At 39.0% G+C, this 14,061-nt stretch overlaps 1 protein-coding gene across 1 annotated transcript; it reads right to left on the bottom strand.

Annotated features, from left to right (window-relative positions):
• Nucleotides 1–2,910: 2,910 nt before the first annotated feature.
• Nucleotides 2,911–5,982, bottom strand: LOC121384594 (neuropeptide Y receptor type 5-like). The gene is made up of 2 exons (XM_041515051.1): nt 4,164–5,982; nt 2,911–3,875 (listed from the first exon to the last, which is right to left on the bottom strand). Exons 1-2 carry the CDS (start codon nt 5,391–5,393, stop codon nt 3,762–3,764), a joined length of 1,344 nt encoding a protein of 447 aa, XP_041370985.1. The 5' UTR covers nt 5,394–5,982; the 3' UTR covers nt 2,911–3,761.
• Between the last annotated feature and the right edge of the window lie 8,079 nt (nt 5,983–14,061).

The following is a 14,061-nucleotide window of genomic DNA, read 5'->3' as shown; positions in this document are numbered from 1 at the left end:
TATTACATATAATACTACCTTTTTGATCCATCAATTTCGTTAACCAACGTCATGTGTATTTTAGCAAAACAATAAAAGTTTAGCCCACAAAAATAAAGGATTTTACAGTATAACATGCTAAACATGTTCGATATGATATCCTATAATCCGTCCCATCATTTTATAAAACTGCTGGGTTTTTTTGTAAATAATTTCAGTTTGGTTTGACATAAGAAGAAAAGTAAACATGTTTTGGAAATAACAACAAAATACCATTTTTGTGTGCAATTTACAAATCAATCGGCTCATAAATAAATAAATTATAGTAAATTTCATAGCATAAAAAGGTGTTCCCTGTGGGACGGACTATAGACATGTATAACCTAACATGTTAAAGATATACATGCACGTGGATCCAAATGGACTTGGCAGTAACATAACTACATAAATACTTCATAATGGTATTCAACACGATCCATTGTTATATTTTTAAATTGTAGATTCTTTCAGATACATTCTAGAACAAAAACATACGTTAAACATACGTTAGTCACTAAAATTTGTGTTTTTCTTTAACGACACCACTAGAGCACATTTATTAATTAATCATCGAATATTGGATGTCAAACATATGGTAATTCTGACTCGTAGTCATCAGAGGAAACCAGCTACATATTTTCTAATGCAGCAAGGGATCTTTTATATGCACTTTCCCACAGGCAGAAAAGCACATACCATGGCCTTTGACCAGTTGTGGTGTACTGGGTGGAACGAGAAAAAAACTCAATCAGTTGAATATCCACCGAGGTGGTTCGATCCTGCGACGCAAACACCTCAATCGAACACTCAACCGACTGAGCAAATCCCGCCCCAACGTTAGTCACATTCTTAAAGTGATAGACCATACTTTTTAAACACTACGGTATTTTTTGTTATCACTATTAAAGGCATTTTTGACATTTGAAATTGAAGATTACTTATATTTTATTGTTTAGAATATCCATTTCCATAGACCCGAAGTGATTATGGTCATCCAGGTGTTTGTAATGCCATGAAATGCATTTTTCGTAGTTCTAAAAACACGTCTATTTTACAGGGTATTTCCCTATGCCACAGACTCGTTTCGCTCTATTGTCACGGGTTCTGCTACTCTAATATGTGTAATATATATATATATATATATATATATATTTTATATATATATATATATATATATATATATATATTATAACAATCTGGCCTGCATATATTCATTGATTCCACTGAACATAATGCAGCGGGATATAGCCCAGTGGTAAAGCTCTCGCCTGTTGCGCGGTCGGTCTAGGATCGATCCCCGTCAGTGGGCCCATTGGACTATTTCTCGTTCCACCCAGTGCACCACGACGGGTATATCAATGACCATGGTATTTGCTATCCTGTTTGTGGGATGGTGCATAAAAGATCCCTTGGAAAAGTGTAGCGGATTTCCTTTCTAAGACTATATGTCGAAATTACAAAATGTTGGACATTTGATGATAAATAAATCAATGTGTTCTAGTGGTGTCGTTAAATAAAACAAACTGAACATAACATTTGTTTAAAAGTTTCAAGTTATAAGGTATAACTTTACATGCCCAACATATTTACACCATATTTATCACCCATAATTCTTTAATGACAAAGGACTGGCTTTTTTTATTTATTTAAATGTATATGTCACAGATTTTTCTTGGTTTTGTTTTAGGAATCCATTGTTTACTCCGAGTGACAGTAGTGTGATATTCTCGAATTGATTTTGAAAAGATTATGTGATAGATAGATTAAGATTAGATATTTATCAGAAATATATGTAAAAATAGCGAAATATGGCAGACACCCTACAGCCAATATGTATTATTGTGACAAGTCGTTATATTCATTCTCTATATTAATGCATTTGAAAAATAGACTGTTTAACAACAATGTTTTCGTATATTTATCATTATGTACTTGACTGGTGGATTGATTTAAACTTTAAATTTATTTGAAATTCTGTCTGTCCCCAGAAATATAGACACTCGTAAAAAGAATTGTAGTTTAATATATATACATACATACATACATACATACATACATACATACACACACACAGTGATTACATTTGTGAATAGGAACACATCAGTACATGTACAACTATTGTTTTGTTCCAATAAACTGAAGAGAGGTATGTCGATTTCTGAATCTTTCATCTTTCAAATATTTAACTGTGTGGGTTTGAATAAAACATGAACATCAGAGACGGATCTAGGGGGGCCCAGGGACCCGCCCCCCTAAATGTTGCGAGTTATAATTTTATTAAACATTAATTTTCATTTTTTATGATCCCCTCCAAACCTCCCCCAAAGTTCCATTGGCATTCCGCCTCATGTCATTGGTCCTCCCCCCTAAATGGATTTTCTGGATCCGCCACTGAACATGTATGTACTTTTATAAATATATTTTAAACTGAAGTACAGATATATTTCCTTGAAAATGTGGACCATTGACACATAATGAACTGACATCAATACATTAAGCACAAATTGATGATTAATATGTAACAAATTAGTCTCAGGACTCACAAAACGTTAAAGGGACATTCCTGTGTTTGCTGACTTGTAAGATGTTTCTGACTAATAAAATATTTTTACGATTAAACTTACATATTAAATATATTAACTTGTTTAGAATATCAGTGTCTGTATATTCAATGTGTTTCTGGTCATCTTAATATTTGTAAGAAGCCTAAACTGGAGTTTGTCTTCAAATAATTTCGTACATACAAAAACAACAACATATTTTAATAAAATGAAATTTAACCTAGTACAAATATTAGAACGATCAGAAACACGTTTAATATATAGCCACTAATATTTTATGCATCAAAATATATTTGAAATGTAATTACAATCGTTAAAAGGTCTGTTCGTCGATAACATCTTTAAAATTGCAGCAAATTCGGGAATGTACCTTTAAGCAACAACCACTGAAGTATGAAAATGAAATATCAATTAACAATACCTTGCTACAAGTTGTGTTTAGAGGTGGGTGTTGCTTAACGTTTTGTGCGGAGTATACGAAACAACTAATGCTAGTCTAAGACTACCAACTGCCATCACTTTCTACGACTGTCCAGTTGCTAGTCTGCGCGCTCTTACAACTCGATTTTCGTCGAAAACGACTTCTACGAGCCAACCTTCTGCTGACAGTTTAAGCCGCTGACCGTAGTTAGGCCTGTTAGCTCATGTAAAATATGTTCGGTTATTATACTTTTACTGTTAACGTATATATCGCTGACAAAGTTCTGTTTAAAACATCATGTTTTAACCCAAACAACATGTTTTTGGTCCTCCTGGTTTATAGGAACTCAAGATTAACTTTATGCAATCCAATAAAGCTACCTCAGAAACTAAGGTCACCGACTTTAGCCAACATACGAGTAATACGTTAATTGATGGGGAAAACTGATAACTATCAGAAAATAAATAAATAAATAAATAGATAAATAAATAGCTAAGCAGTATTCAAAAAGAATACTAAACTCCCATATTATTATTTTTTATTTTTTAAATTTTTTATTATTATTTTTTTTTCTTCTTGTTTTCTTACTCATACAAAGTTCGTAATTTTACTAAATATTAGTATGACGTTGTGTCTGTGTTATAACAAGGCACCAATAACGTAACAATCGTGAATTCCATTCCATTTCTTTCTGATATGGCTCTGTGATTTGTCTACCAGTGACCTGTGAAGTTCAAAAGAGATGGACATACACGGAAAGGTCAGACATCATTGGCAGCGCTTTCATTGTGTGCGTCCATGACAATTCGCTCCTCCACTGGCGACAAACGTGATCCATTTACAAAACGCGAATGGTGTTGGTACTGACGTCTTCGCTGAAAGGGAAAAAAAACACACCTTTTGTTTTAAACGGAGACTTGCAGACGTGACGGGCGAAGACTGTTTTCTAGCCGTGACGGGACGGGACCGTGCTCCAAGCGTGACGGGAGAGGACTGTGTTCCAGCCGTGACGGGTGAGGACTGTGCTCCAAACGTGACGGGAGGGGACTGTGCTCCAAGCGTGACTGGAGAGGACTGTGCCCCAGACGTGACGGGAGGGGACTGTGCTCTCTAGTCGAAGAGGAATGAGTGCGAGGAATATTGGACACGTCAGTGCGGCTTACCTGAGAACTGCGCCGCCTGTTGCTGAACCGGAAGTAGCCTCGCAGCCGATCCTTGGTGGCCGAGGACATTCGCCACGAGGCGAAGAGAATCGGGTTCGTACAGGTGGACAAGAAGCCGAACCAGGCGAACGTGATGTACGTGATGTCGTAATGGCCCTCGTTCTTGTCGTTCTCGTGCACGAAATAGTGCACCAGGATCAGGATGTGCAGCGGGCACCAGCACATGGCGAACAGCGTTGTCATGGCGATGAGATAATTCTGTGTCCGTTTCTCCTTCACCAGGTCGAGGTCGTCGTCGTACTCCGGCGTGTTGTGTTCGTACGGTTTCAACTGGCTGGCGACGGCGATGGCGGCGGCAGCGGCGGCGGAAGCAGACGTCGCCTCGTTTTCACTTCTCGAGTTTCGCGCGCCGTTAGCGGTGGACCACGTGATCGAAGACTGGTAGGAGATTGGCTCCGGCATGTTCGGGATCTCGTCGCCGCTGCTGGACGCGAAGTGCACCGAGATGTTGGCCGACTCTCGCGACTTGATCTCGGCCGAAACTCTCACGTACAGAAACGCGATCACGGCTAAAGGCATGGCGTACAAGGTCACGAACATTGCCCTGATGTACTCTTCTATTCGTTTCTCAAGATGGACGTAACAAATTCCCGCCCCTTCAAATTGTTCACCCAGCGATGCTCCAAGGTCAATATATTTGATGTACACCGCATAAGGCAAGACCACGCACACCGCCACCACCCACACGGCTATTGTACACAGGCCGGCGGGAAGGCGGGATTTGAAGGGGTGGACAATCAGACGATACCGGTCTATGGCAATCATCAGAAAGGTCAACATGGAGGCGTACACGGGGAAACATTGCATCATTGGGAGGAAAAAACACAGAAAGCTGCCGAACAGCCAGTTCTGAATAAGTAAATTTGCCAGCGTTATCGGCAGCACGAAGACGCACTTGATTAAATCTGAGAAGGCGAGATTTCCCAGGAGGAAGAACGTCTGGTCGTGGTACAGCCTACGCTTTCCCAGCACGATGATCATGGCGATGTTGCCGACGATGCCGACGACGCCCACGACGGCGTGCAGGAACATGAACAACGGGTAGACGTAGCGCAGCGAGCGGCGCACGTACGGCTGCGTGAAGTCGACGTCACTGCTCGTCCCGTTGTTGTGGATTAGCCAGGCGAGAATCAGTTCTATGTACGTCGCTTTCGACTCGGCGAGAGTCATTCTGCCCTGATGGTCGGCGTCGGCTGCCACGGCACCCGAATGTCCTTTTCCACAGCTTTAACAGCAGCGGCGGTGGCGGCAGAGGCGACACGCATTAAAAGAACAGCAGCAAATAGTTTACTCTCTGCTAACGGTTATTGCAAACATACACATACATACAGCATCCACAAACAGCGGCTGATCAATACATTAATTTTCCCTTTTACAGAACACACACGACAATTGCAGACAAACCCATGTAGATGCTGAAATTATATTGATGTTGTCACTCGCTTGGTAATTATCTAGCTGTCATGCTATACCATCTGGCCGGGAAGACCCAACAATGCAGTCACAAGCATTTATACGAGATGGACAGTACAAACACATTTATCATATCTCCTCTATATCTGTCTGTCTCTCTCTTTCTCCTGATTGAAAGATCCTACTAATTGGTTATCGATTATTTGTACCAGTTGAGTATACACACTTCTGAGCATCGATTGGTCAAAACACAAAGAATATACAGTCCGATATACAAGTAATTCGTAGTGTGCTATGCTTCGTTTCCTATCACGCTGTGGAGACTCGTCTGGCTTTGAATGATATATTGTCCTGGTTCATCCTCGGTAAGAATCTCCCAGTCGTGTAAAATCTAGTTTGTAAACTGTAATGAAGTACAAGATATCTCCACAAAATTGTTCTGTATACGAGCAGCCGAGCGGTTACTTCAAACTTGTAATATTGTATTGTCCTCAGTATCAATCCTTTCAGAGATCTTGTTTGTAAATTATAATGATGGACAAGATATCTCCATAAAATTATTCTGTGTCTGGATAAATGCACGTTACTTCAGACTTGTAATATGTAGTGTGTAAATCAAAACATGAAATAAAAGAAATCTATATTACATATGCACCATCACATGCATCCATCAAAACCTTTGCTTTAAAAAAAAGAGAAGATTATTAACATTTGAATTATTTAAAGATGGTGTAGTGTAGCCAGTATGTTAAAGTGGAGTCAGTTTCTGAAAATAGTTTTGTATTAGCGTAGCGCCTTTTACTTTTGTATCTGAATCTGTTGTCAAAGACCTGTTTTATTGTTATATTTGAATATATGGTTGTTCACCATCATATGAATCCTGTAAAAATGCAAAATCTATTCGTATGATGCAGAAGTTCATTCTTTAACTGAAATGACGTTCTTTACGTTTATATTTTTAAATAATCACATTAGTATGAACATGTCGGAAATCGTTGTTTTCTTACAGAATGTTAAGATCATCCATCCAGATCTGTGAAGAGAGATATCCCACTGAGATGCTTGATCACGATATTTTAACATTCATACACGCATTGGTAGTTATTACTCTGTACACGTGTTCACACTGAAAGTAGTGAATGAGAAAATCGCTTGGATTTCAACCTCATCTGCTAGCGACGTTGTTGTATGCCGCTCACCGGAAGTCGTTTGCTAGCGAAGTCATCGTCTGTATCGTTCAGCGATTGTCGCCTGCTAACATCGCCATTGCGTATATCACGCAGTGATTATCGTCTGCTAGCGACGACATCGTATGTTGACGTAGTGATATGTCGTCTGCTAGCTACACAGTTATTTATGTCACTACTTGGTTATCGTCTGTTAGCACCGTCGTCGTGTGTATCTCACAGATTTTCGTTTTTCTAGCACCTTGGTCGCATATCCCGGTGTCTGTTGTCTTCAGACGAGTTTTGTGCTGCTACGGACTTATTGATTTAAAAAAAAAGATTTGTCCCTTTTTTTTCAAATATGGCCTGAGATCCTCACACTGGAGCCGGTCTCGGTGTTCTGCAAGAAAAGTAGACGGCATGAATGAGTCATAACACGAAGAATGTCACAGGTCTCGTATTGAATTATGTATGATAAACAGTGGTGAGGAAATTCCAGCTCCATCAATCGGTCTACTCCCACTTGGTGTGTCCAGGCCACTCACCGAGCGCGCGAGGAGGCCAGTCAGTGATTCCAACAAATTACCAAACCCCAACGCTGGCTATCACTGCGCTCTGTCGCTATATCTAATCACTCCGCTGGGAAAAACGACCAGGAAACGTGACAGATTATCGATTTTGTTTTTCAGCCCTACCCATTGGACCGTTTCCCCCTTTTACGGCTCTCGAAATCCCGTCATTTCAGGGGTTTTTGTTGCATTTTGACACCCCTTTAGTTGTCCGTTTTTGTTATGTAGATGAACGATGAGATTAACCGCAATCCGGTGGGCAGAACTTAACATGCGGCGTATAGATACTGGCATGATGTAACGTGGTTTATGGCCGCGTCGCGACTCCAGCAACTGGTATTGATCCGCGCTCGATAATCCGAAATTTCTTTAAGCGATTCCAGTCAAACGAGTTTGCCGCAACTTTTTCGTTTTCTTTTAAACATTTTGAAAATGTATCATAAGTTTCTGATTTGACTAACATTAGCATCTTTATGCAGACTATCAACTCTGTTTAAGAAGAAGAACAACAACAACATCAAAAGCAACATCATCAACATCAACAACAACAACAAGTAACAAAGACCACCGACGGTAGTGGTGCATGTGCAATATGAATGGCAAAACCGTAATACGTGATCAAGGCAGTATCTCTGCACAATGCATATGAATGGGCATTTAACAAACTAGTGATTGATTCCACGAATCTCTACCTAGTGCCTCGTGTATAGGACAGCCAGTCCTGGCGAGATCCTTTACTGGAGATTCCATCCTTCTTGCATCACCACAGAGAGGACTGCCACTCCCAGACTAGTAGCATAGGACAGAACCCATTGATATAAGTACAGCAGTAATGACATGCACTCATGAATCACTGTCAAAACAGTGATAGTATCAGAGTCGGCATCGCCAGTTATATCACGCTTGAGTTATGGAAGACCAATTAATGTCATATAAGTTCTAACCTATGAACATCGCGATTAATCTGAAAGGGTCGTCCACAGTTATACAGACGAGACAGAACTGCATTATAATTGCAAGTATTAAGGGAGTGGCTTAGGGGAATGATCGGGACTTGCTGACTCTAAGCACCGAATTTGTACTTTAGAACAGTACAATTTTATTTGGAGGGGCTACCCGATTTTATAGGTCAAGGTCAGGTCAATGTCTAAGAACACATTTATACAATATCAAGAAAAGCTGATTCAAAGCATGCACACAATGTTTAAGAAGTGACTGCCCTAATTTAGACGTCAAGGTCATGTCAAAGTTCAAACTAAAATGATATTCAAGAAATGAAAAAAGGCATAAAAGTTCTCACAATTAAACTAGTAGTTTGTTTGCTGAGCCTTCGGTTGTTCTTTGTAGTTTCTTCATATTTGGCAAGTGCTATCTGAGGATCCAGGGAGTGCAAACGTGGAACCCTTGAATATTTTGAAATATTCAAGATGGCGTCCAAGATGGCTGTCGAAACACAGAATTGACAATATATCAGAAACGTTATCACTTATGAGAAATCGTTTATCACTATGACTGTAATTTAGGGGTCAACGAATTAATTTTCAACTACTCTCAGCTAATCAAGCTATTGCAACATCTTTTATCTCCAAGACAGCCACCATAACAACAGTCAGAACATCACCTAGGGAAAGATTTTGATGTTAGTGTAAACGTTTTAGGAGTCAAGGAATTAACAACCTTTTTGTAACCGAGATATTGCATCATCTAAGATGGTTACGAACTTTGATACCAAGAAAAAGAAGTGGCCACCAATGCACATTGATTAATTAATCATCGGCTATTGGATGTAAAACATTTGGTAATTCTGACACGTAGTCATCAGGGGAAACCCGCTGCATTTTTCCATTAGCAGCAAGGCATCTTTTATATGCATTTTCCCAGACAGGAAAGCACATACCATGGCCTTTGACCAGTTGTGATGCACTGCTTGAGACGAGAAAAAACAATCAGTTACAGTGTTCTATCTATAATTTGGTGTTGTTACTTCAGTTCTTCCAATTACAGTGTGTCACCTATAATTTGGTGTTGTTACTTCAGTTCTTCCAATTACAGTGTTCTATCTATAAATTGGTGTTGTTACATTTTCAGCTGTAAAGTCAGCCTAGAATATGTACATAAGTACATCTTATATACACATATATCTATAGTCCGTCCCATCCTGTTACAAAAGTTTTTTTTTTTCAGTTTGGTTTGACTTAAGAAGAAAAGTAAAAATGTTTTGGAAATAACTGAAAAATATTATTTATGTGTTGAATTTAGAAAACAATCGGCTCAAAAAAACTAATTTATATTAAATTACATAGTATGAAAAACGGCATTTCCTGTGGGAGGGACTATAAATCATTGTGTCTGAAGCGAATTGAAATAGTTGGGATTTCTAAAGATAAAAATAATGTATTTTTCTATTGCAGCTACAGTGTATAATATATTTGTTGTGCTGCGCATGTGTGTGTGTGTGTGTGTGTGTATGCGGTATTGTGTGTGCATGTGACTGTGCGTTTGTGCGTATGTGTGTGGCTGTATGTTTGAGCGTGCAAGGAATTAAACACATGTATACTTCTTTTCAAAATGGTTTGGTTAATAATAAAAAAAAAAACCCCCACAAATTTCGAAGCATTTAGCCCAGATACGTTTGTAAAGGTTAAACCAATTTGATAATGAAGACATGACTGACAACAAGTAATTGTTTTGGATCTTCCTGTTTCTTTAGCCAGCCATGGCAGCGCGCTATCCGCTGACTTGAGGAAATGAATTATGTTATTTTTAGACGAGAAAGGCGCTGTTCGCCGATGTGTCAATTTTCCTCAATAATCACGTAAATTACATTTGAAATGTCAGTTCGGACATAGCCAGCCTCGACCCGACATGTGACTAAACACTCCCGGGCCTTCGCCGAATATAAAGCATTTGGCAGACCGTCATGTTTTGTAGCCAGAGGGTCTCTCTCCCTCTCTCGACCAACGGCGAAATAAAATAAAACACATTAGGCAAATTTACTAACATTCGATAATGATGTCATCGTGGCCGCAAGCCCAAGTAGTTGAGCACGGGACTTGAGCGCGTAAATCGCAATGCCATTATCACCAATTTCGAGATGCTCAGAACGTGCTCATATGGCTACAGACAGAGTGTTGTTTGTGTTCGGGGTTTTTTTTGCTCTAAGATAAAGAAATCCCATAGGAACCCAGAAGGCAGAAGCCATATTGTTTTGATGACGGTTTATTGTGTTCAAGAGTTTTAAGATATTAACACGACGATAATAACTGCAAGGCGTGGAGAAAGTGTAATACTAAATAGTTTGGTGTACGGTCTCCCTTAATTTAGAGCTTTAGTGAAAGTGGAGGGATGTGAAAGAGGTGGTGGGTTAAAAGAAGGCGGTGTGATATATGGACAGTCTTTTTGTCAATGTTTTCTTTTGCAAGAGGAAAATGTTTATATTATTAATATTTATTATTATTTCTTAAGACTCCCACCCCATCTGCAAATATAATATAAATTGCGCTACCGGTCCCAGTTCCTAAATATCACACACCCACGCACGCAGGGAGACAGACAGAGAAAAAGAGACGAAAACAACAGAATGTGGTATCGATATTGTCATGCATTGTGTTTTATCATGAGTTATGAGGCGAGGACCTCGTGATTACCAGTACACGCAGGGGTAGCGCCAGATCTGGCAGAAAACCGCATGATTCTGTACATTCCTGAGATAAACGCAACTAATTGCTCATTTTGTCTGTCTTGTTATTTAACTACGCTAATGCTTGGATCTATAATGATGTACGTAGGACAACGTGAGCCAGTAATGACCACAGCTGTTGCCCGCATGACGTTGTGTTTGTGTTGTGCACGCGGCGACACTACATACACTGAAGCATTTCGTCGTGATGTTTTAAAATCACATGTCTAACATTAAAACATTTAGAAATCCGGGTCAGTATGTTAACTGTAAAAACTAAATTTAAAAGACCCTTTTAATAAAGAATAAAATATTAAGATGTGATTTCACCGGCAATACTTCCTTTTTGAAGAAACTGAACAATACGACTTGTATATGTTGTGTTTTATATAAAGAAGGAAAAGTTTTATTTAACGACGCACTCAACACATTTTATTTACGGTTATATGGCGTCGGACATATGGTTAAGGACCACTCAGATATTGAGAGAGGAAACCCACTGTCGCCACTTCATGGGCTACTCTTTTTGATTAGCAGCAAGGGATCTTTTATATGCACCATCCCACAGACAGGATAGTACATACCACGGCCTCGATCCTAGATCGATCGCGCATCAGGCGAGCGCTATACCACTAAGCTACGTCCCGCCCCCATTGTTTTATATCGATATTACAGAGCCGTAGCTAGCGGGAGGGCAAGGGGGGCAGTTGTCACCCCCCCCCCCCGAAAAAAATGCGGAAAGCATTATAGAAACTTAAAGAAAATTATCTTCTTAACTGTTTAAGGAGTTTTAGACTATTAACTACTCAGTTGCCCCCCCCCCCCCCTCCCAAACAAAAAATCCTAGCTACGGCCCTGTATTAGATATAACCAGCGCTACGCACCAGAAAGTTTAAATGGAGTGTGCTGGCCTTACACTGGACTCCCCCCAAAAACAACAACCCCCCCCCCCCCAAAAAAAAAAAACCGCACAAAAAAAACAAAAAAACAACAACACAACAACAACAAAAAACCCCCACAAAAAACCCAACAACAAAACCCCAACAAAACCCCCCCACAAAACCCCCCCACAAACAAACAAGCAAAAACAAAAACAAAACAAAACAAATACCCCCCCCCCCCCCATACACACACACACAAACAAACAAAAGACCACCGTGTATATCATCAGCCCTCATTAGCCAAGGTTATATACACGGTAGCCGTGTAATAGCCACTTGTTTGTTAAGTAACAAAGATGGCAGCCTCCATCACGGTTGTATTTATGGAATTTATCTTTGTCCGCAATATTTTGCTCAATGTGTATACGATATAGGCCAGTCAATCTAAGACTTGACCCACCAGAAATTGCAAGATTTTTAAAGTGACATTTGTTTAAAACCTTGGTCCCACCTAAGTAACATAGTAAAATTCTACTCAAAAATAATGAGTGGAACATTGTTTATTTTCAGTTTCTAAATGTATCATTGTGTACTTTTTTGTAGTAGATTTGACCATATTTATAAAACATGCTTAATAACAACCCTTATGGTATTTGGTATTTAAAAATGGAAACTCATTTGATTTTACATAATTCATGGGTGCTGAATACAAAAATAAATGTTGCCAAGTGATCTTTTGATTATTTGTCTTTAAAAATTCAAGATGGCCGCCAAATATATACAAAAACAAAAAATCTAATATCCACGATTTTATATGGGATACATTTATAATATTATAGGCTACTTTTATGTCTTTTGTATCTGATAATTATTATTTGATACATCTGTGATGTTTAAATTAACCAGATTACAATAATTGCAAGATGGCCGCCATATGAATATTAAATCCCAAAATGTAATATCTGCTTTTAATTGGGGTACATTTATTATATTAGTGATCATTCCTATTTAGTTTATACGTGAAAGAATTCACTCTTAATACTGGTATGCTGTTATAATCTGATTACAATAATTTCAAGATGGCCGCCATGCATTTATCAAAGCAAGAAACAATTACATGTATATATAATTGGGGTACATTTATACTATCATTGGCCATTCCTAAGTTTTTTAAGTGAATTAATTGATATAGTTGTTATCCTAATGTCTTATTAATAATATCTTACCACATCAGATGCTTAAGAGATTTAGTGAAGCAAGTGATGATTTCAATGTCAGATACTCAGAGATTTAGTGGTGGCAAGTGATGTAGATTAAAAACTTCATTTACTGTAGAACAATAGTCCTTAGAATAAAATAATCATATTTAAGAGTCCCAGTATGGTATTTTTTCACATCATTATATTACAAAGTCAGTTACCAATTAATCTTCCATCAGATCATCACTATTTGCACAAATGCCTCTGCAATCACTGCATGTCACCATGCAAGGCAAACCAATACTGCGACAACTGCAGCGCTTGTTGGCACAACTCCCTTTGCAAGAACACCTCACAAGTTTAAGAAGAGATTCTGGTGCTGCGGCCAAGTCTAAATGTATGGGGATCATCCTCCCATCAGATATTTTCCAACCCCATTCAAGAGGATCCAGTTTGTGTCCTTTCCATTCTTGAACCTGGTGAAACACATGGATACTATGGTATTTGGTAGCTGAGGATGTGGGTGGAAGAACACTTGGGTGAAGGGAAGATTTGGTTACAGCTAACCTTTCTTGAAACCTTACTAATCATAGTTGATCCAAAGTATATGATGATCTGCCTTTGTTGAGGCACACAATTGCCTTTTCTCCTGCTGCGATGATTTCAGATGGTGTCGAGTCTAGTTTGCCAAAAACAATGGCTTGTTCTAGGAATGTTACACCAGGTTCAAGAATGGAAAGGACACAAACTGGATCCTCTTGAATGGGGTTGGAAAATATCTGATTGGAGGATGATCCCCATGCATTCAGTCTCTTCTTAATCTTGATGTTGTGTCGCAACCCAGCAGTGCATGTGCAAAGAGAATGTTTTTACAAACGCTTTCACCAAACACATCTTGCACGGTTCCAATATTCAGACATTTTCTTGGATT

The sequence above is a fragment of the Gigantopelta aegis genome, chromosome 10 (genome assembly GCF_016097555.1).
Source record: "Gigantopelta aegis isolate Gae_Host chromosome 10, Gae_host_genome, whole genome shotgun sequence".
NCBI classification, from domain to species: domain Eukaryota; kingdom Metazoa; phylum Mollusca; class Gastropoda; order Neomphalida; family Peltospiridae; genus Gigantopelta; species Gigantopelta aegis.
This window is presented reverse-complemented; position numbering and strand designations above follow the sequence as displayed.